Here is a 25,846-nt window from a genome sequence, read left to right as displayed (position 1 = left end):
CTGTTCCAATCAAGACTAATAGTGCTATGATCAGGAACACCTTTTTCCCTTCCTCCCTCCAACTTTGTTCTCCTGAGGGTAAGGCTCACCACCTGAGTTGGCATTTGCCACCAGCCCTTTGTGCTCCTGAACTCCTGTCAGCAGCCTTCCTGCAGGAATTCTAAAGGAAAATCAAAAGCCATACAAATCATACAGTCATGTCTGGGACAGTGATTTTCTCAACAAAGATGAAGTGAGGTCTGCCAGTAGAGATGATGTGCTTAATCTGTAGGCTTGCTCACGTTGCATCTTCAAACCAGGATATATTTCTGCTGTTGGAAAAGAAATAGAACCACAAAGGCATCCTGATTTTGTTGTTCGTGTGGATTTGTTTTAATTTTGCATATAGTGTCAGACTGTGCTGAATTTAACATGCAGAGCAACTCTTAATACTTGTGATCCACGTTACCTTTTAGCCTTACTGCTAACTGACATTATTAGTAGCAGCTTAAGTCACTGATGTAAAAACAGGTTAGCCACAAGAGTCACTTGCATGTGTATAGATGTGGATGGAAGAATTTGCCCTTTAATATGATATAACATGCTACCTGCCTACTTAGCTTGCTTCAAGTTTTGGAACAAAAATACTAATTGCATACAGTGCCACATTCCTCATTATATCAACAAATGCAAATAAAAAATACATCCATCCATCTCAACACAGATTTGAAGTAATTGTGTGTTTTGGAATATCTCAGTGGACATAACAGTTTGAATAGAAAAATGTCATGAGTTTTTAACAAGATAGTTCTTCCTAATCCTTGTGCCATGTTCTGTACATATCGTACTAGAAAAGATGAGACTGTGTGGTGCTTGCCTGGACACATGTTGTGTGGGTGTAATTTCTACCAATAGAAATGGGAAAAGAGAACAGCACAAAAGGCCAATTACAACAGATGCATCTGAATTGTTGGGAATTGTTAAGCATTCTGACTAGTATGCTTGCTTTTTCAAAACCAGGACTTCAAGATTTCTTGCTTTAAAAATTTCTTTATCTTTCTATGATGCATAAGCATAAAAATCATGAAACGCAACTGGAAAAGACCTCAAGAAATTCTCTAGTTCTTCCACCCACTCAGAGAAATGATTAAGTATGTCTGTGTCATTCTTGGCAGGCGTTTGCTTAACTTACTCTTACAGATCTCAGTAATGGAGGTTTCTTAGTGTACTTAGGCACCTAGTGAAGACCTTGCATGTCATTGGACAGTTGGACTATATGATATTTGGAGGTCCTTTTAAACTGAACTATTCTGTTAATGTTAGAATGCTTTACTTTGATTAAGTTGGTCTTATTTCTCTATAAGAAACAGACAATCTTATGAACTGCTTTTTCCCCTCACACCTTCAGCCTTGTCATCTATCCTCCCCTTCTGCATTGTTTGAAGTCCTTTGATGAAGTGTCTTGTTTTGCTTGTTTATCCTTCTTGTGTTGAAATAATTTTGCAAGTTCTTTTGCTTTCATAGTTGTTCTTGCTCAAATCACTTTCCATCTTTGTGTTCTACTCTGTTCCTCCTCACTGATAAGTTTGGTCAAGTCTTCTCCCTAGTTACTTTCTCCTATTTTTGCATCAAAAATTGTTCCAATTACCTCAGCATAATTTGGGGGGTGGATCAGTATGCTAGCTATGCCACAAAATGAGCCGTTCTGCTGTTAGAAAGTATTGTGTTCTCTTGAATTACCAATTCCACCCATCATCGCTCAATATGATAACAGAGTCAGAGAAGTGTATAAAATGGTTTCCTACATCACGTGGCAATAAGTAGGTGCAACTGAAGCCCATGTTTTTTCCTTTTATGTCTTGACTTAACAGCTCCATGCTACACCTGATCTGTCAAAGTTGAGGCCTGCTGATTTATTTATTTTATCAGATTACATTAGCTGCTGTTGATTCCCTAGATAGCAGCTGCTGGCTGCGACCAGGTTACAATGGAATGGCCTGGAGGAAAGCCCCATACACGTGGCACATGGACTGTGTGATGTGATCATTTGTATCATGTGGCACTTGTATCTTTCTCCTCTCTTTCTGGATAGAGCTTCCCACCATTTGTTCTAGATGTCCCATTTGTTCAAGATGGCTCTTCATTATGTTAAAAATCACGAATGAGAGAATTTCCACTGACAAGATTAATGAGATAGATCACATAATTTCAAACAGAGACAGAGCTGCCTAAAGCAGTTCTAGATATAATAATATTTAGAAATGTACCCAATCCCAGTGTCCTCTTTAAGTAAACTAAAAAATAATTATTTCAAGTTTTATAGTAAGATCCGTATTTTTTAGCAAAACCATAGGAACAGATTAAAAATATTCTTGTTTTGGGATAACTTTGAGGTTTCTCTTTCTCACTGTACATGCCTTTCCATTTACTAACTTTTAAAAGGGAGAGGTGTCTAAGAAGTAATAGCTGTAACCTATATCACTAACAGCTTTATTATTAGACTGGTAGTTTGAGAAAACGGTCTCTGCACCCAAACATTTACTGCAAGTTGGTGTAAATTAGTGTAACCACAGAGCCCTGGGATCTTTCATGCTAATGCTGCCAAGTGATACACTTTCAGAATACTAGAAACAAATCAGTAAATAAATGACAGTTTTACAAGCATAACTGTGTGGGAAGATCATTTCTGGCAGCTTCTGCATAAGAACTCAAAAATAAAGAAAAAATAATATAGCGTTTATGTAGCTCTTATTTTGGAAGCGAAATCATCCCTCATATCTCTGAAAGATCTTGAGCTTTTTATTCTGTCTTCCTTGCTCATGCAACAGTGGAAAGATTCCTGGTGATTTCACTGAAGTAAATTTTCTACTGATTTTTAGTACCACATTCCAATTAAAGAAGCATTTTGAAAATGTTTCTTCTGCATTTCAGTCCCCTAAATTTGTCTCAGTTTGAGCTGTAGGTCTATAGCGAAGTCTTGCTGCCGAGAGCTGTCAGACCTCAGTCTCTACTTATGTGATAGCTGGGTGCTCTATACTTTACTGAAACAATGCTAGCAGCTGCCCTGGAGTACTATGTGAAGAATCTAGTAATATCATTACTTTGGTGTTAAGTTAACATTCGATAAATGGAGAGGAATGAAAACAAAATACAGTGTATATCTACTTACGCATTTTCTAGTATGTGCATTCTTCACTCTGTTGGTCTTATTAATTGTCCTTCCTTAAGGCAGAAGTTAAGTTTTGCTATAACTGCAAATAACTTGACAGGGTTTTTTTATTCTTAAGAAAATCATGTGGAGGAGGAAGTTAATTTGGACTTGCTTTCTGATCCTAATTCACTGGGAATTTGTTATCAGTCTGGTGCTAAAACAGGTGGGAAGCTGACGCTTGTGAAGTAACTTAAATCATAGAGTCGTTAAGGCTGGAAAAGACCTCTAAGGTCATGTAGTCCAACTATCAGCCCGTCAGCACTGTGCCTGCTAAACTATCCCTAAGTGTCACATCTACACATTCCTGAACATCTCCAGTGATGGTGACTGTACCACCTCCCTGGGCAGCCTGTGCCACTGCATCACTGCTCTTTCCAAGAAGTAATTTTTCCTAATATCCAACCTGAACCTACCGTGGTGCAATTTGAGGCAGTGAACTCCTACCCAGTCACTCATTACTTGGGATAAGAGGCTGACCCCCACCCCACTACAACTTTCTTTCAGACAGTTGTAGATAGTGATAAGGTCTCCCCGAATCTCCTGCTCTCCAGACTAAATAATCCCAGTCCCTCACCTGCTCTTCATAAAACTTGCACTCCAGACCCTTTGCCAGCTTTGTTGCTCCTCACTGAAGATACTCCCACACCTTAATGTCTTTCTTGTAGTGAGGGGCCCAAAACTGAACACAGTACTTGGGGTGCAGCCTCGCCAGCGCTGAATACAGGGAGGTGGTCCTGCTGAATACACTATTCCTGATACAAGGAATAGTCCTGCTTCCCTAGTCCTGCTGAATATATTAGTCCTGATACAAGCCAGGACACCGCTGACCTTCTAGGTCACCTGGGTGTTCATGTTCAGACTGCTATCAACTATTACCTCCAGATTCTTTTGTTCTGCACAGCTTTCCAGCCACTCTGCCCCAAGCCTGTAGCTTGTATGGGATTGTTGAAGCTGGAGTGCAGGTCTTGTTGAGCTTCATACAACTAGCCTCAGCCCATCAATTCAACCTATCCAGATCACTATATAAAGCCTTCCTTACCTTCAAGCAGATTGACGCTTCCTCCCAGCTTGGTATCATCTGCAAACTTACTGGGGGTGCACTCAATTGACTTGTCCAGATAATGAAGATGTTAAACAGCACTGGCCCCAATACTGACCACTGAGGAACATGACTTGTGACCAGCTTCTCTAGGAGAGTGCTGTGGTAGGCAGTGTCAAAGGCTTTAATAAAGTCTAGGTAGGTTATGTCCACAAATGCATATTTAAAACAGTTTTGCTAGTCTTTGGTGGAGTCCTGCCTTTTATAAGTTTAGAGAGATGGCCCCATTCCTTGCTGATTCAGGGAGGGAGTGTCCTTCTGTGAGAATTATATGTATCTTCTTGGCCAGATGAAAAAAACAGAACTTAGTGAGACTGTAGTAGTTAAGATCAGTGACGAAAGTGTCTATTCTCCATGCGTATGTTAAGTTTCTATTGTTATGAGTCGTCTTCTGCAAATAGCTTTTCACAGTGAAATTTTAGGGTAACCCATGACATGGGGCTTGTTCAATTGCTTGTATGGCATACTGGCAAGTAACTTTCTTCAGTCTGTTCTATTATGGTGAAGTAGCAAGGATAATTGTAAAACACCATAGATTTCTGAGGACATACAAGTAAATTACTCATTAATGCAGACATTCTGACTTTCACTGTTGTATCTATGAGAGGTGGCATTTCAGTAGATGAGCAGTCCTTGCAGACATTCTGCACTGGTGTTTGTAAACAACTTCTGTTTAAATAGGTATGATCTCTTACCTCCAAAATCAGTGATGATATGTTCATTTGATTTAAAATGGAATATAATCTTTTATTATTTACTGTTCCTTTACAGGCTTTGCCCGTAATCTTTCTGAAGGAAGCAATGCTAACTATACAGAGTATGTGGCTACCAGGTGGTACCGCTCACCGGAACTCTTGCTTGGGTAAGTACAGTTTGTGAAACAACCATGATAAGTCTTTACTGATTCACTGCATTTTCTCAAGCACCTTTTGTAAGACTTGCTGGTGGAGAACTGTAGTTGGTTTAAAGGGAAGATTTCAAGAGAATTCCAGATTCTCATTTATACTTGCTCATTCGTTCCCATTAAGTCAGCATAAATCAGTTATATTATTCTCACATAATATATATTATATTCATCTGTCTTGAGCTGAGCAGTATTTCATTGACTAAAAGATAAAACTGAATGATCACAAATTTACTTGAGATGCACCTCCTAATAGGCCCTTCAAAAGATGTTTCTACTGTTGTCCTGTCTGAAGTGTTTGTTTCATCAGCCACATGTTGAGTATTGCAGTGCAGCCTTCATCATGCTACATTCCTAGTTCTTTTCGTCTTTTCGTCAACACTCTTATGCACAGGGTTGGATTTTGGGTGGTGCTGTATGGAGCCAGGAGTTGGACTCCATGATCCCTGTTGGGTAGATTCCACCTCATGTTATTCTATGTTTCTGTAACTGGTCAGGAAGAATTTGTTGAAGGAAGCTCTATGAGTGATTTTAATACAGTATTCAGCAATTAGTGTGACATTGCCTGTGGGAGTAGTTGCATGAGTATCAATTTAATTTCAGTTTTTTATTAAACTGTAAATCTGATGTTTTACTACTTCACAAGGCTGAATTGCATGAACATATTCACAGGGTGAACAAGCATAGAAGAAGAGATTAAAGTACCTGGAAATGCACTGTTTGCAATCTTTCCAGTACTATCAAGTTTTACAGTATCTTCTTCTGAACTACATAAACATTCTAATAAAATATAATTCCTGTATGTATAGCATATATGTATTTATATATGCATATTCTATAAGTAAGGAATTGACACCCATGGGAGCAATCAGGAAAGGACTGCTAGGAGTCACAAAGATTGTTCAAGCAAAATGTTTTATACTGCTGAGAAACAGATCTTTGTTTGAACCCTTGGTTAACTCTGAATCAGGAATAGATATTTCTTGAATAGGTAAGGCATTGAATAATAACTGTTCTGTCAAGAAAGTCCTACAAGTATTCCCAGAGCTGTGCTAATCTTAATCAAATTGAGATGTAGTTGTGTTGTTATGTGCAGAGTAGTATGTTAAAGTTGCCAATAAAAGAAAATGCAAGGCTCAGTTTTTCATATTTTGGAGGAAACTAAACAATTAAGCTTGCAGCAAAGTGTGTGTCTGTCATACGTGTACACCTACACATATTGGTTGGAAAGGAAGCATCAGTCATGGTCTTTACATTGTTGTAGCACTTTACGCTTTGTCTCCATTAGTAATTAGGCTTTTAGAGGAAAGACATGAAGAGCTTAGCAGACATGGTATTTGTCTGGCCTGCAGTTTTCAAAGCTGTTTCATTAACAGAGGAAATGTAGCAGGAATCATTTCTGTGTGTAATTGACTAGATTTGATTAGCTTGCAGAGCAAGGGGAGGGGTATGTGTATTTCATGAATATGACTTCAACTTTGCTTGTGTATATTTTTAATGCCAAGCTTTTCTGGCACAACTTGATGTCTGTTTCTTGGCAATTCTGCTCTTATTTCACAATCATCTTAGGGAAAGAGGGAAATCTCCTTCCCCTACTTTTTACCAAATCTTTATAAGCATATCTAATACTTACATTTCACGAGAGGAAAGAAATAGCTAATTATTCACTGAATATCCAAAATTGACTCACTTTGAGGAAACTCAGGTTTTGTTTCTTCAGCATTCATGCCTTTAGATTGAAAATTGCAGGAGTTCACCACAGTCTATTCCTCACACAAATATCTATTCCTTGTATTATGATTTTCTACCCTATACATGTGTGTCTATATATATATATATCTTACAAACCATCTGCAAACTCATCATTTCTTCCAGCTGTAGCATCCTTACTGCTTGTTCTTCCTTTAAATACTCTCTAGTCTTGAGAAACTGGCGTAGTCTTTTCCAGGGTAACACAGACAGCACTGAATTTTGTTTCCATTGAACTCCCACCACCTCTTAATTGCTGACCTTGCTTCTTTTGTCAGCATCATTTTAAAATACGAAGGGCCATCTACCTTACCACACAACATTGTCTGCATGCAAAGAGAACACCTGCCTGAATTTTTCTCCAAATTCCAACCCGTGGCTTTGCTCCAGAACAGGAAATCCTTGCTTTTCATTGTGTCTTTACCTGTGTTTCTTAACTCATGAATAGTTTCAGGAATAGCTTCAGGGGGCTTCTGTTTTCTCTCTAATTAAAACTTCACTGTAGGAAGGGTGAAACAAAGATTGCTTGTATTTCTGTCCCCTCAGTGGTCAGATCCAGTATGTCTATCAATCTAATAAATACAATGGAATAAAACAATGTAGTGCAGAAATACAACACGCTCTGGAGAAAAAAAAAGAAGTTATTACTAATTTAACTTTCATAATTGTATCTTGGTCAAAAAGGTTATTCTTGTATGTATGTTTTTTGTTTCGTTTTGTTCTGTTTTTTAAAAAAGGTAACTGAATCCTTGGGGATACCTAAGAATTCTTGTCCTGCCTTTCCAAGCAGCAATATGTCAAGCCATCCAGTGCAGAAACAGAGAACTTGATATTTGAGATTGCTTTAATGTCAAGGTTTATTTTTTTCTGAGCTGCAAGGAAACAGGCTGTGGAAAACATAGCCAGTAAGTTAAGACAGCTTTGTAAGAAGATGGTGCCAGTGAGTGAGCAACACTGTACGTTCACTTTTCAGAGCCCCATATGGAAAGGCTGTGGATATGTGGTCTGTGGGCTGTATTCTGGGCGAGCTGAGTGATGGACAGCCCTTGTTCCCAGGGGAGAGTGAGATTGACCAGCTCTTTACCATTCAGAAGGTGCTAGGCCCGCTGCCAGCTGAGCAGATGAAGCTCTTCTACAGCAACCCACGCTTCCATGGACTGAGGGTAAGAGATAGCTTTGTTCTTTTCTTTTTATTAAGTTACTCACACGATATTTACACTGTTATCGTTGTAAAGGTTATTTTCATTTAGAGTGTGGACTGTGTTTTCTGTTGCATGTATTTCTGTGCAACCACAGGATATTTAGATGATGGAGCATTCATAATTCAAAGTTAAATTCTAATTATACCAGTATTGTGAAGTATAAATAAGTTCTTTTCGCTGTTAAAAGCTGATTTTAAACAGGTCTATTTCTTTGACTTTTCTTGTCATGACTGTTAGTGAATATGCCAAGTCTAAAATTACCGTGCCAGGTGTGCACTTTGAAGTTTAGTGGCACATTTGTATGTTTGAAGTGTGGAAGATTTGTGCTAGCTCTCTTAAGCCTGCTGTGATGGCAAAATCTGGGCCTTGGATGCTGTTGTGATAATAGGGGAGCTTTTCGCCTTTTTACTTGAATTCCTGGAGAATTAATGTAAGCCATACAAGTAAGGAAGCTGCTTGCTTCCATTTCAGGAGTTTGACAATGCCATGAATTAAACAGAAGCTTGCTAGTGTGGAGAAGCTGCTTTAGATGGCAAAATGCCAGACAAAAATATATATATATATTTAAAAAACCAAACAAAAAGCTCAGTTGTCTTTAATAATGCCTGGTCAGTGATGATACTTGTGTTGTCTTGTAATTCCATTTTGGTTATCTCTTCTTTTTCTTTCTTTTTTATTTTTTTTTTTCCTTTAGCAAATGCTGCTCACAGTTTTATGATCTTGATGAATTATGTGAAATTGTTAATATAAAATCCAATAAACAGACATAACAATGTCTTAGGAGACCTGATATGTGGTGAAGATTGGAGATTTGAGTCTTACTCCATAGAAGAAAAAATAGAGAACAAGAAAGGGGTGCACCTAGTTGTCTTAAAATGCATTAAAGGCTGCCATAAATTATTATTAGCTGATGATAGTAGCAAAAGCAATAGCTGGATTAAGGTTTTGGGTTAGTTATTTTAGCCTGAACAATAGCTAATTCCTAACAGTTTTTTGACAAAGCTTGCACACCCTTGGTCACAGGTTATTATAAAACAGTAACACAAGCATTTCTTGCCAAGGTAGTGTATGGTCTTGATCCTGCTTAGAACAGGGCTCTAAAGGATTTTCTGTTGTTAAAAAATTATACCTTCTAAAGCAGTGCTTTACAAGCTGTAAGCTAAATAAAAATATTCTCTCTTCAATGTTATTTTACAAGAATTCTAGTTGTGCAGTGTAATTTAACTTGGCTAAATGCTGTGCAGTGTCTCAGGATGAAAATGAAGCATCTTTGTTATGTAGCTTTATAGTAAAGTAATTCAAGAAGACAGCATGGACCTAATGTGATTAGCACAGGGTTGAGTGTCGCGAGTCTCTGTTCATTTCATGGATCAATGTTTTATTACTTGGCCTCATACAGATTGCTGCCTTTTTATTCCCATCTGCAAAGTCAGGAATGGTAACAACAGTGAAGTGGCATATGCCTTCTAAAAGAGAGTACTTTGGGAATACTGAAGTCTGAATAATGACTTAAATATGAAAAATACGACAAAAATGATGATTCAGAGTATGATTTTTGTTACTTAATTGAAAAAAAAAATGTGTTTTAAGACAACATCATAAGTACAGATGTGTTCATTTTTTTTTAATAGTAGCTCTTAATAGTAGAAGATATTCAGTTGTGTAGTGGATAGAAGCTATGCTGTGATCATGCAAATTATTATTTATGAGCTGGAACTGGGTGTTTGCATGATAAAAACTAGCCCAGTAAAGGGAAATGCTTGTCCATGTGATTGTCAGCTCTATGAATCTCTCTCATAACTGTAAGTACTGCCATACTTTAGCACAGGATTTAAGAAATTCCAATTCAGACACTCCAGCTCTGTATGCACAGGTGTAAAGATGCCACATTTGCATACTTCATGTTCCTGCTTATTTCCTCCACTCATGCACGTACACACAGTTTTCATCACTTTTGAGGATTAGGTAGTTATATTAGTATTTAGTTGTATCTCTTCAGTCTGTTTTAGGAATCAAACATCCGTGGTATGCTGAAGACCCAAGAAAATAATCTTGTATCAGAAAGAATTCACAGGCTCATACCTTTATGGAAACACAAATGGTAACGTAGGGCTGTAATGTTATTCTGCGAGTTAGTTGCAGATAAGATGGAGGACATGAACAAACCTGGTGAATGGCAATTATTTTCATGTTTCTCTGGTCATTCCAGAAGAAAAATCTGATTAATAATGACTGTTCTATGTGAGTACAGAAATATTTTTGCCCACTTGGATAGACAGAAGAACAGGGTTTGTTTTACTTAGAAGAATACTGCTCTTAAAACAAGTTAGTGCCTCCTGAAAATCTATTTTCTTTATGTAAACTAAGGGAGGAAGAATGGAAGGCTTGATTCACTTAGGCTGCTATCTAAGATCAACAAGGAAGACTTGGACTTAAAAGTCAATAATTAAAATAAGCCTTCCAGTCATTAAGAAATGGCTTTAAAAGAAAGTAAAGTAAAAAGAAAAGTATAGGGACTATTTAGGAACAAACACATTCAAACTAATGGTCTGTCATTTTCCTTCAAAGCTCACATGGTGTAATTTATGAAAAGTAATGCCAGTACAAACAAGGGATTGCACTTAGCAGTGGTCTAACAATTACATACTTGCAGTGCACATGCAATGCATTCTGCTTCCAAACAAAATACATTATTGGAAGTGGATAGTTGTACTGCTGGATTACTCTTTAAAGCAAGGGTTTGAAGTCATACTCTGAGGAAGGTGTACATATAAATATATGCACCTGGCTGTAAGAATCCTTTAAACATGCAGAAATAGATGCAAAGGGATAAAGATATTTAAGTCTTTTTGCTCATTGACAGTTCAGACCAAACATGTAGCTGTTGTGTGTTTTTATACTACAGCAAATTTCCGCACAGAATGTTTTATTAATCTTCATACTTGTTGGGTTTTTTGTTGTTGTTGTTGTTTCTGCTGTCGTAATCACTGACCCAAACTTTGTGGTTATCTCACGTTTTCAGCTATTTTAGGTATACCTCAATATTTTATGTGGGTATGTTTTATGCATGACTTGAGTCCATTTGGACATTAAGCGATGGCTTTTTATGTATCGAGTATGTGATTGCCAGTGCATATTCCCTGTTGTCAGTATTCTAGCTTTGATGTGTTAACTTAAGAGGCTTTTTAGCAAACTCATGGTTAAGATGTGGATGAGCTCAAGCCAGGCTGCAACTGAAGCACTTCACTACTATTAGGCAAATACCACAACTCCAGGAACTGCTAATGAAGTATCTGGATCTCAGCTTCACTGTTTTGGATAAACTGCAATTAATACCAATCAGCTGTCTGGCTGTTGTTTGGTTTAGTTTTTCCTGAAGTTTCTCTGGCATTCAAGTGTACAGTTTTCTCTAGAAACTGCATAAGTTGCAAAACTGAAGTTGTTCTCTGGGGATTTTTGTTTTTTGTGCTCATCTTGAAAATCCTGCCTTAATTTCTAATTCTGGAAATACTGGAATAAATGTGTTTAGCTTTTCAATTTGAAGTTACCTCACTGCAATCAGTTTACCTGTTTGTTTGATGTTAGTTCCATGCATGCCATAATCTGGAATTGGATCTTTGATGCTCGTTTCTTTTTAGCTCATTATACTTGATGTTAAGTTACAGCGTAGATATACTGAGCAGATTTTCTTTCATTTGATTAAAAAGAGAAAGACTGTTTTAATTTCATTTGACTGTAGCCTTGTTTGCAAAGCAAACAACATAAACAAACAAAAAAATCCTGTGCTTTGTACTTTTTTTCTTCCTTAAATCTTTCCTGCCTGCCCTGTTGTACAGTTAAGACTAGCTTCAAATACTGCCTTCATCTGGTTTTGTCAAGACTGTAGTTGAAAGCAGAGCACACTACTTCTCATGATGTTGCCAGTTCATCCCTACTGCAACGTGATCATGGGAGGGATCCCAAACCTTACTGCATAGTTGCTATTCCATTTCTGTGAGGTTTTTTCACTTAAAAACAATTTGGAATTGTCAATTAATCTTTGGTATTTAATTATTACTACGTTCACACAAATGCAAAATCATCCAATAACTATTTCTGAATTCTTTTCTCAGGTGCATATTACTTATGTTATTTCTGAATCTATTATAAAGCACCCACCTCATGTCAATCCTCGTGCCACAAACACATTTATAGATCTAAATTAATGCCTTGTCAATTGAGAGAGGTTCATTGGCTGCCCTACTAATCAAAAGTACTTTCTTGGGTTGACTAGATTCATATTGTACATCAGCAGTCACTTGTTTCATATTATTTTCTAAGGTTTCCAAAATCATGAACTAATTCAATATACATGTTTTCCATTAGGTTACATGCCTTTATTCACTGTACAGTTTATGCTTTTTCTTTTAAATGTTGTATTAATCTATACCTTGTTTGCATTCTCAACATATTTTTATGATATATTACTTTGACAGTTTCCTGCAGTCAATCATCCACAATCTTTAGAGAGAAGATACTTGGGAATTTTAAGTGGTGTTTTGCTTGATCTTATGAAGGTAAACAAGTATATTTATTTTCTGTCTCTAATGCATAGGGAAAGATGTGACTTTCCTAATAGAGTGCATTTTAAAAGTACTTGTGAATTTCCTTTTGAGGTTTTTTGATTTCACCACCATTTATAGCCAGGCTTGATATTTCTTAGGAATCAGGAAAATATCTCCTGCAAATGCCAGGAGAATCTGTCCAAACTTAACTGATTTGGTGAGCAGTATCTATTGTAGACGAAAGAACTGCCATCATTTGTGTCAGCATGCATACCAACAGCCCTTCAGATACACAGGTCACCTTACTAATGTAGGAGGATGAACTCTCAACCTGTAATAAATCTAGATAAATCCACAGTGTATGAAGATTAGATTAACATGAGTTATTATTGTTCATTACTGGATAAGCATGAGGATACAGACAGTAGATACACAGTAAACTTTTCACCTGTCCGTCTTAATCTAGTTGTTGACACTCATTTCTATTAAGCACATTATTTAAGTTGCTCTTCTGTCCTGTTTTGGAACATACCAGCTAGTTCCCCACAGCCAAGCTAGGATATAGTTCTGGGTTTCTTGCAGTGGTCCAGAAAATGCCATCTTTCCTTAAAATGGCTGAACAACATAAAAGTTCACTACAGTGAGACGTAGTACAATCCTCCTGTAATTTCAGCCACAATAAACTGGAGGAGATTCACAGTGTTTAGAATAATTGTATTCTAGTTTCTAGTTCACATAAGTTCCCCCCCCTCCCTCCCCCCCCCCCCAGCATTATAATTAGATGTAACTCAAGCTGTAGTAGTGCATATTGCTCAACTGCAATTTCAAGATGGTTCCTCAGACCATCGTAACAAATGCTGGGGATTGCTTTTATTTTATTTTACATTAATTTTGTATGTTATATATCAATGCCTTATGGGTTTTTCTGGTGTGATATAGAAGTTGAAATTGTGAAATGTTAAGGAAACATTCTAAATAATTCCATTCTGTTTTGGTTTTGTTTTGTTTTGTATTTTTAATTCAAGTAATTCTTTTAAACTTTTTTTGTTCACATTACTTTGTGTAAGGTGAGGAAAGGTCAGGGATCCTGTAGAGGGGACATTTTGTTTGACATAGATTACATAGTTGAGAAGTTGGAACATTGTTCAAGAATGAGCAGATGACTGAGAAGAAGAGAACAGAAAACACCTGTGGTTAAGATGAATGCTGCAAATGCTCTACATATTTTGCTGTATGCCTTCCTCTCCCCCAGATACTGGGCAGTCTGGCAAATATTCACAGTTGCTATGTTCCTTGTTATCTGCATTCCCAAGGACTTCAGGTCTGATTACTAGATTAGTGAATAATGTCAGCTACCACTGACATATGTATCTCTAGTGCTTTATCTATCAATATTTAGAGAGCATTTCTGGACTAGATTAACAAAGAGTCATTCATTTGCTGTTGATGCGTTGCTGCTCCTATTTTCCTTCACAGGCCATGTTCTTTTGCAAGCATGCACTTGGAAATTTGAATATGATGACTTGGGCGAAAAAGAAGTTGAATATTTCATGCTTATTCATATAATGTGTCATTCAGTTATCTCCTTTGTTCATTACCAGACTTTTGTTCTTTTTTTTTTCTGGGCTTCAGTTTGCTGTTAGACTACCTGAATAATCCATATATATTTCTCACTTGCTTTAGCTGTAGTTGGACTTCAGCCTTCCTAATGTCATCCACTGTGCCAAACAGTGCTTTTATACTTTTTCTTTCTATCTTGCCCTTGGCTTAACTTCTTATATATTGCCTATTTTGAGTTTTTCTTCATTAAAAAGCTCCCGGTTCTGTCAAGCTGACTGACCATGCTTGACATTTTGTGATGTTACGCCCAACGAGATGCTCTGTTCCTGCACTTGCAGGAAATTTTCTAGGACAGGTATCTTCTGATTGCAGTTTTTTGGGAGATTGTCTTGGAATCCCCCTTCAGAAGTCAAAGTCTGCAATCTTAAAATTGTGGGTCCTATCACTGATGTTTAACTGTCTTACCCTTCGTTTGAATCCTAATGATAAAACTCTCAGGGTTGCTACATCTCAGACTGTCCTCTATGATCAGTTTAGCCTCCAGTACTTTACTGTCACTGAACAGCAAGTTAAGTAAAGCGAAGCCCAACTCTTGTTTGGTTACCCTCTCCAGCAGTTAAATTAGAAAATGCTACCAGTATAGTCTAAAAATCTCCTGAGTAGTTGAAGTCTCCTGTGAGGATGAGGAGCTGTAATGAGGACACTTCTGCTTCTTGTTGTAGAAGGAGTCATCCTCTTTATCTTAGATGTGTAGCTGGTAACAAATCCCTGCTATAACACCACAAATACTGGTTTTCCCTTCTAACCCTGACCCAGATACTAAGTGGGTATACCTTTAGTCTCATGCTGTCACTCAGTACAATTTAGGAACTAGTTTAGGTGGAGTGCCACTCCTCTTCTTCCTCACCTCCTAGCTTCTGAAGCCAGCCATACCCATCAGTGACCATGCCCCAGCCATCAATCAGCGTTGTTCACCGTAATTTCTCTATGATTCCAGTCACTTTCAGAACCTTATGATTGCCTCTGGACTTCAGTTTTCCTTGCTTGGGCCATTTCTATCACAGTAGTGATGAGTGCCACAAAAAAGGAAAAAAGAAATGAATCATTTGGTACACAGCCTGTCACCTGAGAAGGGCAGATACTGCATAATGTATGACTGAACTGCCCAGGAATGCCAAGCACTTTTTCCATCTTGATGTGCAGGGATCCTGTGCAGGAAAAACTAGTTTGTGGTCAAGTGGATCAATATTTTATTAATGCATATACAGGTAGCCATTGTGTGTGTGTGTGTGCACGCATACTCATGCACATATATGCATAGAGTTATTCTCTATTCAACCAATACAGCCCTTAAAGAAGAGCCATTCTTTTTATTCAATAGTCATTTGAACTTTCATCCTTGCTGACAATCACACATGTTTAGATATTCCCGGATGTGTTACAGATGACCCTATTTCTGAAAGGAGCCATTAAAAGTTATCAAAATAATCATCATATTGTTTTTTGATGTTGTGATTAAATGTTGTCTGTGTGTCAGAAAGTCACTTTGTTCAGAATCATAGCTGATCTAATGGAATCATAAAGCAGATGTTATGATGTTATTCTGAGTACATTGTAAACAGTTTAGATGATTCTTTAAAAACATGAATGGACTTGAATATGGAAATAAGAAACAACTCATATTTGCATATATTTTTAAAAAATTATAAACTGCAAAGGTACTTTGGAACATTTAATATTCCTCCCATGTGCTTGTTAAACCTGTTTCATTGGTAGCATTATATTAATGCTAATTCAATACTCTTTGTTTTAAATATTAATGTTTTATAGCACAGACTGAAAAGTATGATTAAAATCTGTGTATTTTTAACATCCATATATGTATAGGTAAAACACATATAGTTTTGCATTTACATCTTTTTGTATTTTAAACATATTAAGCACAGAGGAGATGAGTATGTTCCCTTATGTTTTTTTAAAATATATATAGTTTATATGTTTCATAATAAGCAAGTCCAATGTCTTCCATCTCTTAAGTAGGATATAATATTTTTGAAACTGTTCATTTTGCATCATGTGTATTTCAATGCAATATAAAATTATTCTGGCACCTGCATCTAATCACAGACACTCTGGTGATTATAAAACTATCCCATTAATGTTCCTTATTTTTCTACATTGTTGTTGATGCAAATACAGATGTTAACATTTAAACTTTGGGATTTATTTTCCAAAGAACTTACTGAAGTTAGATCCAGCAGACAGATACTTGACAGAGCAATGTTTGAACCATCCTTCATTTCAAACGCAAAGACTCTTGGATCGCTGTGGAAGCTCACCTTCACGGTCAGCTAAAAGAAAGCCTTACCACGTAGACAGCAACACATTATCTAACAGGTAAACATAGTCATTTGACCCTTAACACTGATATTTTCTGTGCCAGTTAATAAGTTGCAACAGTGCTTAAACAGAATATTATCTTCAATAAAAACATTTATTTTGTAGTTTAAGTACATTGCAATGTATGTGCTGTTCCATGCTGCTTCACTGAAGAAAAAGGCAGACGTAGTTTTATTATTCCAGCTATTCAAGCTGAATTTTTTTGTTAACTATATTCATCAAGCTTAATGCATGTTGGGATTGGAAAAAAAAAAAAGAAAAAAAAAAAAAGTTTTTTCTCGACAACAAAAACATAATTTGGCCTTCTCATCTTAAAAAAGTTAGCTTCTTTGCTGAACAATAGCAAGAATTCTGTGGCTTGGAGGTGTCACCACAGAAAACAGAAGAAAAATTTGTTGATCATGCTCCTCAGTAAGGATAAACAGAATTTTGTCTGCAGCTGTGGTTATGACCCGAGTCTAGTCTACTTAGAATGGGATGTATTTGCTCACCAACTTTTTTGTTGGACCCACGTAGCTTGAGAGAAGCCACCTCATCTCAATACATCGACAAACCAGGTTTACGGGTGAATAAAATACTTCAGTGCAAAGAGACTCATCATATTCGTTTGACAGAAGCTTTCCTAGAGGTCATTCTCTGAAGTGTACAAAACTACAATGTCTTATAATCCTAGACAGGTTTTTCTTTAGTTCTTCCAGTGAGATTTAAAAATAAAATTCCTGACTTGAAGATTTGAGAACATGATATCTACATTAAAATGTTTATCTGCTGCTATAGGTACTTACTGGTACTGGTACCGAACTTGCTTAATTTCTTGAAATTGTAAGTGGGCTTATCAGTAGATCACTGGAAGTGAGTAGTACAAAAATCCTAAATATAAAAGCAACAAGCATTATCCGATAATAGTTCCTAATAAGTCAGCTCTCAGTTTATCCCTCAGTAATATATCTGAGTTAGATTATGATAGAATTGATTTTAAAATAAGTACATTTGCTTAGCTTTAAGCCAGTTTAGGTCCGTCAAGGCTAATAAGCATAGCCACAGCACTGCTCAGTCACAGCTGCACATTTTCAGGGCCAAGATAGGCCATGAGATTTGCTTTTATCCTGTAAAGTCTGAGTTCTGCAAACAGTGTTCCCATGGTAGACCTGATTTGGTGTTACAGAGCTCACCAGGCTGCACAGACCTTGGGATCCATCCATCTGGGTGGCTTTGACCGACACGATAGCCTCTGTTCTTTCTCTTCTGCCTCCACCCACTTCAGACATATATTATGTAGCCTGGAACACTGATTGTACGAGGCTTTTTTGGCAGCACTGACATATTTGATTTGTTCCACTTCAACTTTGATATGCCAGATGTGTTTAACAATTACTTCAGTGGATCTACAGCTAATTTTCATAATAGTGCTTAGTGTAGTGATTACACTTACATTACAAATGGGTAAGTATGTAAATAGTTGGAAAGTTGGAATTTTTATGATTGGATTTTATGTGTATATATATATTTTTTTCACTAGCAGAATCCAGTAACCAGAATTGAGTTTGTCCCTTAGGATATAACCAATAAAAAGCAACAATACACTGACACTTGCAAATCTTCTAGTGGAGCTTCTGATGCCTAGGAAACAGTTTCTGCAGTGAGCAGAAGTTTTTGATCTTACTGCTGATTTTGTGTTATAAAATGGCAACTCCCATCTAAAATGAGTGCACTTTTGTTGAAGTTACTAATAAATGAGTATATAATCTGGTATATTAATGCTTCTTTATGCATTTTAATGTAGAAATCAAGCCAGCAAAAGTTCTGCTTTGCAGTCACACCACAGATCAAACAGCAAGGATATACAGACGCTAGGGGTTGGCGGGCCAAGAGAAGAGGGTCTTCCAGCAAATGAAAGCTTTTTAAATGGAAACCTTTCTGCAGCTGCACATAGCCCAATGCATGCGAAGAAACCAAGCAACCAGCCTGGGTCTGGCAATAAAGATCTAGCCAACAATAACATGCCACATCTTCTTAGCCCGAAGGAAACAAAGGCAAAAACAGAATTTGATTTTAACGTGGACCCAAAAAGTTCTGAAGGTCCAGGCACAAAGTACCTGAAGTCTAACACCAGGTCTCAGCAGAACCGGCACTCATTTATGGAAACGTCTCAAAGCAAAACAGGGACGCTGCAGCCCGGTGATAAGCATAGTCGCCACAGCTATATTGATACCATTCCACAGTCTTCTAAGAGTCCTTCGTATCGGACAAAGTCAAAGAGCCATGGGGTTCTGACAGACTCAAAATCTGTGGGCAACCTATCCGAGGCCAGGGCTCAAGCTGCGGAACCAAACAGCAGTCGCTATTTTCCATCCAGCTGTATGGACTTGAACTCTCCTACCAGTCCGACCGCTCCCCGCCATAGCGATAACAGAACTTTGCTCAGCCCGTCTGGGAGGAATAACCGCAGCGAGGGTACCCTGGACACCCGAAGACCTTCAACCAGACACTCCAAAACAATGGAGGAGTTAAAACTGCCAGATCACATGGATGGAAGCCATTCCCACTCGCTCTCTGCTCCTCACGACTCTTTTTCCTATGGCCTAGGTTATACCAGTCCTTTCTCTTCACAACAGCGCCCTCATAGACACTCTATGTATGTGAGCCGGGACAGAGTGAGGTCAAAGGGCTCAGAGGGTGGCTTAAGCGTAGGGCAAGGGATGGCAGCCAGAGCAAACAGCCTGCAACTGTTATCTCCACAGGTGCAGCATAAGTCACTCACAAGGTCTGTTGGCTCTTCACGAGAAGACTGTACAGAAGATACTAATAGGGTTAGTTCAAAATATCACCTGTTATGGAAGACTTACCTTCCTCTCTTTATTTCATGTGGGGACAGTGTCCTGCTTTCTCTCTTCTGTTTGTTTGTTTGTTTAGTTATTCTTACGTGGTGCTGTAAGACAAGGAATGTGAGACAAAAAAGCCAAAAAGATGCTAAGTAGTTGGGATGCAAAATGAGACCATGTTAAAACTAATAATGGTTGGACAGCTATTTTTATAATGTACTGAAATGTGAGAACAGAAAAAATGACTGTGAAGTTAACATTTAATTTGTAGTTCCTAGACTGTCATGTTTTCTGAAGTCATTTTTATTGCATTGGTTTTCTTTAATTAACCTTCTCATTTGTGTTTTATTTAACTTTTCTAGTATGTCTTTTTCTTTTGAACAGCAATCTTAAATTTTGAAGTGAGCTTTTTCACTTGTTTTTAGCATGACATTGATTAAATGTCATGATTTGGTGGAGGGATAGAAAAAACTGCACCATTCCTCCTAATCAGTATGATAAATAACTGGGACAGGCTAGAGATTTTTTCTAGGAGAAGCCACCAGTGAACTGACGCCTTAGCAGCGCTACAGCGCTTATATTCATATTACAAGTATTGCTTCATCAGTGTGGAGAAAGGGCCAGTTTCACTGTTGATTTACTTTCCTAACGCTATAGTTGTGAATCTTTTAATCTTTTGCACAAGATGAATGTCCCCATATCCTTAGATTGCTGTGCCATTGATCCAAAAGGTGGATGCAAATAAAATTACCATTTGGGTTTTTTTTTTATACATGTGTGTCATAAAGTGACGTCAAAGGTAAATTCTTGTGCAGATTTGGTGACAAACTACAGAAAGTCAGAGCTACGCGTATTATTGAAAGTCTAACAAATACACTTAACTGAAGAAGACTAAAAAACCTCTCCCTCTTTAACTTACATGATAAATACACATAGGAGACTTGTAGTGTGCAATCATAAGAAAAAAATTTTTCACATACTGGGTGGCTCTTCAGTAGAAGAAAGCATAGACGAGGCATTTTTATTCATTTATTTAAAGGACATTACTAATACATCATTTTTGTACTTAGTATGTCTCTTCCATTCAGAATTAAGTGAATTATTCATCATAAGAAAAATAAAATCTCATAGAAGAAGAGAATTAAAAAAAAAAAAAAAAGGCAACTTAGAAGGAATTTCAGAAGCTCTGCTTCAAAGTAAGATTTTATTTTTTGTGTGTAGTAATTTTTTTTCTCTCTCTCATTTCAGTCACATTAAATGTTACTTGTTCTTCACAGTAGTCTTGTAGAAGGGCAGTAATGTCAACATTTGACATTTGTCCAATAAAAGCTCATGCTGCCTTGCATTCTTTACTATTAAGATCTTCTCTGAATTATTTAGCAGATATTAAATTGATAAGTAATTCTAATTTTATTTCCTATTATCAGATCATTCTTTGTCTTTTGACAGCTACTTGAAAAATTTTTATTTCAATTAGAAAAATAGTTATACATCCTAATGTTTATCGTTTTGTTCATTGTGGTTTGCTTTGGAATGTCTAATCATTTGTAAAGAATTCACCTCTAACTTTTCTGGTCAGTGGTCTTTAAACTTAAGCCTTCAATTCATTGTTTTAAAGCCACATTTCAACCAGCAGAAGCCTGAAGGGAAAAATACTCTTCTGAAATATATGGCAAGTCTGTACATTAGCAAAACATTTCCATCTGTTTTTCTTCTTTTTTGCTATTTTCAATAACAAATCAGAATTAAAATAACAGTATTTGCATGACTCAGAAAGGCGTTTTTACAAAAGTCATTCTTTGGTCATTTCCTACCCCCTTTTCTTGCCACCTTCTGTATTACAAATGAGAAAATTTCACTTCCCTCAGCCATAGTGAACTCAAAACATTAGGAATAATATAAAGGTCGTCAAACAATCTGTACAATTTTCCTAGTAAATTTTTCCATTCAGTTCTACTGGTTTTCTCTGCTACTGTTGTCTCTCTCTGTGCTTGTGTTCTGTGAAATGTCCTCACTTCCCTGTTTGTGGATTCCGTTGAGCCACTAACAATTCATTTTAAAGAAAATCATTCTTTGCTATGTTTAAATCCTATTTGCATTTGGTGTTGCTTTTTAGGCTTTTCAAGTCTCAGTTATAACACTGTTTTCTTAAGGGTTCTTTTTAAGTTAAATGTACACAAAGGGGTAGGCAGAATAAAATCAAGTACAAGTTGCTCTTATTGTCTCACATTTATAACTTTAATGCTAACCAACAAAAATTACCTTAAGTCATAATTTAGTTGAATTTATCAAACTCAGATTTTACTGAATCAATCTGTGATTTAAACGACTGTTGTTTTAGTTGCATTTCTCACCTTGGCACAGTTTAGGTGTTATTTTCTTGATGGTGGTGAGGTCAGGTCTTTATTAATGAAAGGCAAAATAAACTTTGGAAATCACTCAGTGAACTGAAATCCCAGTTTCCAACTGTGGTTTATTTGGGGGTTGTTTTTTTTTCTTTAAGGTCTCATCCTTCTGGGATGTTCTAGATTCAGAGTCATTCAGGTTCAGGGGTTGGCTACTATTTCCTGGGAGGACTCAAATTTTAACTGGTCCTTGCTGCAGAAAGAATTGCAGCTTCTGGTTCATTTAAGAAAGGGATTAAGTCATATTTGGTGGCCAATTCCGTGCATATGGTGGTTTCTGTACTTAAGTTTTTGCTTGACGTACCTTCCAGGAAGTTTTTATTCAGAAACATAGATTACTTAGAGATAGTGATGTACTTTTGCTATCCTGTCTGACTTAACTATTCAGCTTATACATTTCTTAGTTTTGGAACTGCCTCTTAGTATGCGAACAGTAGACTTTGTGACTATTGGCTCCTGTAGGTACTACTGTATAACAGCTGTTAAGAGATAGTGCTTTGGTGTTGCAATAATCACAAATTACAATTGCATTTTCTTGTTTATTTTTTAAAATTTGCCATTAGCAGAGTGACCAGATTCCATCAGAAACAAATTTAACGAGACCTCCAGTAAAAGATTCCTCCAGAGATGTTACAGCTGCATTTCATTCACGGCGAAAATCTGAGGTCTGAATCATGCTAAAGTCCTTAAAATTACAATTAAGAGGCAAAATTTTGCTAATGCCATTTTGGAAGAAGTGAACAAACAGCAAAACCAAATAATTGTTGATTATGGGGTATGTGGTTTGAGACCGGCAGTTTTTCATAGCATGAAATGAAAACTGTCTGTAGTAAAGTTTCGAGTTTATTGCTTGCGTATGTTAGTTGAAAACACTGCAAACCAGCCTATAGCCTTTCATTTTAAATAGCTGACTCTTCTTTTGTTTAGGGTGGAGCATATCATGATCCACACACAGAAGATGGAGCATCTACTAAGGAAAATAGAATTCTGTATAATGAAGGTGTTCCAAGAAGAGTTGGCAGTTTTTACAGAGGTAATTTTGTGGTGCATCTTTAAAAATTAAACAACAGTTTTAGCATGGAATATAGACGAAGTTGAGGAAGTCGGTGCAGAGAACTAAAGTGAACAAAACAAAAAAGAATGGTTACAATGCTTTCAGATACTAAACTGACCTACTCAGTTGTGTGGAGTAATTGCATTAGGATTCATTTTGAGCAAAAAGTATTCTTGCATATTTGAAAAGCATATTCAGTGTGGTACTTTGTAAGCCAGAAGATAATTTATCAGGGAAGGTTGAACAAAATAAATGAAAATTGCTGAAGTAGACAACTCATTCTTTTTTTAAATATCAATTCATATTTTAAATTCTTAGTAATATTAAATCTAAACACCTTTGAACCTTTGACACATTGACATGCTGATCTGTCTTAGATAATATGGTACCCGGATCTTCCAATGCTATTTGTTCATTCATTGAAACTTAGATTTGTGTCTTTTGCACAGGTTTGCTAAAATTCAGGGTTTTGGCAAGTAAAAGCACAGCTATGCAAGCCCAGTTGAGAATAAAAAATAAAGCAGGAGCATGTTCATGTCCATAAGTACACACACACACATATATATGTATATACATACACACACGTGTGTATATGCATGTATGTATACACATGAATAGATAATGTTCTGGTATGGTACAGTAAAAACAGTGATTTGTGAGCAGCTGTCTCATGGCTAAACCTGGGTAATCCTTTTGAAGAAAAAAGGATGACGAGCTAATTACTGTCCTGCGAATATTAGGAGGCTTGTGGGGCTCCCCTGAACCTTAAGTAGTCACAATCAGCTAAAATTCGATTATGAGTCACCTAATAGCCTTAAGTAGAGTTACCAGTCTCCCTCTGATCCTCTTCAGGTTGATCAATTGGCAGTTGACCTGCTTTAGCCGTGTTCAGATCTGCTGATACGTGTCTGTTTCCCATTGCAATTATTTAACTATATACAGGAAGCAACTTTATTTTAATGCACAGACTTAACCGTTTCATTGGGAAAGTGGTATTATATTCAAAGAGTACGTTGATAAAAGTATATGTAAATGTTACTGAAAGAAAAAAGTTACTGTGAGACACTATAAATTCCTGTTGACTCAATTCTTAAGTATTAACTTCAAACAGAGTCTTACTGGCATCTATTTTTGCACTACAAATTAACCAAAAATTATCAGTTCAATTTTGATAAAGTAGTCTGACAGTGCAGTAGTGCTGCAACTTGGGTCCGATCCGTTTTAATCCCATGCATGTATTTCTGATGTTATTCATAATTCTGATAGCAAATTTGTACTTCAGGTATGTATAACCTATTTTCAAAAGTACTGCAGTTTTGTTTTAAAAACATATTTGATTTTGATCCCTTCATTTTTAATAAGCAATCTCTTACTCCTAGTTACATTAAATCTAAAGTCATTTTTTTTGGGATTACTGTTTTGTTTTGCATACAAGGCTTGAGTTAAGACAAAGGGTGAGCTGTAGTATTTTGTGTCTTTAATACCAGTAATCCAGCCTTTTATTCTGTTTCCTGTTTTTAACTATCTGTCACACTTGCAGGCATCTGTAGGTGACCTTTAGAATATCTTACCCAAGTTCTAATGATGCCATCATTTTACAATATTATCTTGCAATTATTATAAAATAAGGGCTTTCCAAACTGTAAAAGATAAAAAAATACTTTGCTTCTTACATAAACCGCAACTGTCACTTCATCTGTTTTTGTGGAAGAGGTAGAGAGGAATCGTACAATTCAAAGATGTGATTTTTGGCAGAGCTCAGTGTACAGTGTTTGCTATTTCTCTGTTCAGTTCCATCTCCGCGTCCAGACAGCACATACATAGAAAACAATGTGTCAAACAGAGCCTCTGTACTACCAGCAGACAGCAGCACGGCAGCAAACCACTCAAAGAGGCAAACCACCTTTGATACCTGGTGAGTTGTTATTTACCCAGATGTGTAGAGAATGGCAGAACAAAAGGATTTTTAAGAGGAGAAAAATAACCGAGATTTTTTTTTTTCTTTTTTTTTTCAAAATTTGCTATTGTATACACATGCTTTAGTGCTCCCTCTGATTGTACTGACATGACATTGCGTGTTTGTTGTCCCCTTTTGAGCAACAAGAAATACTTCATTGCATTGAATGCATTAGAAATGGTGTTCTTTTGTCGGCTCTTTCTTGTTGTTTTTTTCCCCATTATCAACCTTTGGTTAAAGATAATACAAACTGCTCGTGTGCATATAGCAAGCCTGTAGCTTCATCTGTGGTTTCTAGAAGCATGAATTGTCAAACAAATGTAGAAAATACGTATATCAAAATGCATGTTTCCATATATAGGATAGGACCGTGTTAATGAAGAATATAATATTCACCCTGCAGTGGGGACTGCTGCTTTCTTTGCTTATGCATCACAGAAGGAATTGAGCACATTCTATGGGAAAGCTGCTAAAGCAATATCTTAGCGGTGTATATCGATTTTAAAAGATTTAGAAGTATCACATGATGCTATTATATAACATAGAGCAATTAACTCTAATTATGCTAATAGAATGGCAGTATATGCATAGCTTTGCAGGACTAAAAGGGAAACATCTTAATTTTCTTACTGTGAGAGCTGTAAAGCTCTAACATAGTCTTAATGTTCTACTTTGTTCCATCACAGTAAAGCACAGTGAATGAAAATAAGCCAACAGTTTCCAAGTATTGTTGGGAGGAATGGGCTGTATGTGTTCTCGTGACTAAAGTGTACTTTGTACCATTATCTGAAACACTGCTCTCTGAAAGTGCGATAAAATTTTGCTGGCTAAAAAACTGTTGCTTTGGTTTGTTAACATATTGTATTTTCATGTGAATAATATGTGAATTATCTGCTTAAGAAAGAAAGGAGGAGGGGCACGAACAAATGCTATCTCAGCTTTTGTTCAGGTTACATACCC

General features: G+C 36.9%; 1 protein-coding gene across 13 annotated transcripts in view; it reads left to right on the top strand.

The window, feature by feature from the left end:
- CDKL5 (cyclin dependent kinase like 5) overlaps positions 1-25,846 on the top strand; it is a 114,758-nt gene that overhangs the window by 74,691 nt on the left and 14,221 nt on the right. For 6 of the 13 annotated variants that reach the window (XM_072329703.1, XM_072329694.1, XM_072329657.1 and 3 more), the window contains 7 exons: positions 5,061-5,151; positions 7,916-8,105; positions 12,620-12,700; positions 16,485-16,645; positions 18,432-19,458; positions 22,803-22,908; positions 24,721-24,844. In XM_072329703.1, the coding sequence (XP_072185804.1) occupies positions 5,061-5,151; positions 7,916-8,105; positions 12,620-12,700; positions 16,485-16,645; positions 18,432-19,458; positions 22,803-22,908; positions 24,721-24,844 (1,780 nt within the window). Of the gene's footprint in view, positions 1-5,060; positions 5,152-7,915; positions 8,106-12,619; positions 12,701-16,484; positions 16,646-18,431; positions 19,459-22,438; positions 22,541-22,802; positions 22,909-24,720; positions 24,845-25,846 lie in introns of all 13 variants that reach the window. The other 7 variants (XM_072329687.1, XM_072329609.1, XM_072329617.1 and 4 more) reach the window with 2 other exon arrangements.

This window comes from Excalfactoria chinensis, chromosome 1, assembly GCF_039878825.1.
Source record: "Excalfactoria chinensis isolate bCotChi1 chromosome 1, bCotChi1.hap2, whole genome shotgun sequence".
Classification (NCBI taxonomy): domain Eukaryota; kingdom Metazoa; phylum Chordata; class Aves; order Galliformes; family Phasianidae; genus Excalfactoria; species Excalfactoria chinensis.
Note: the sequence above shows the minus strand (reverse complement) of the source record. Positions and strands in the feature narration are given on the sequence as shown.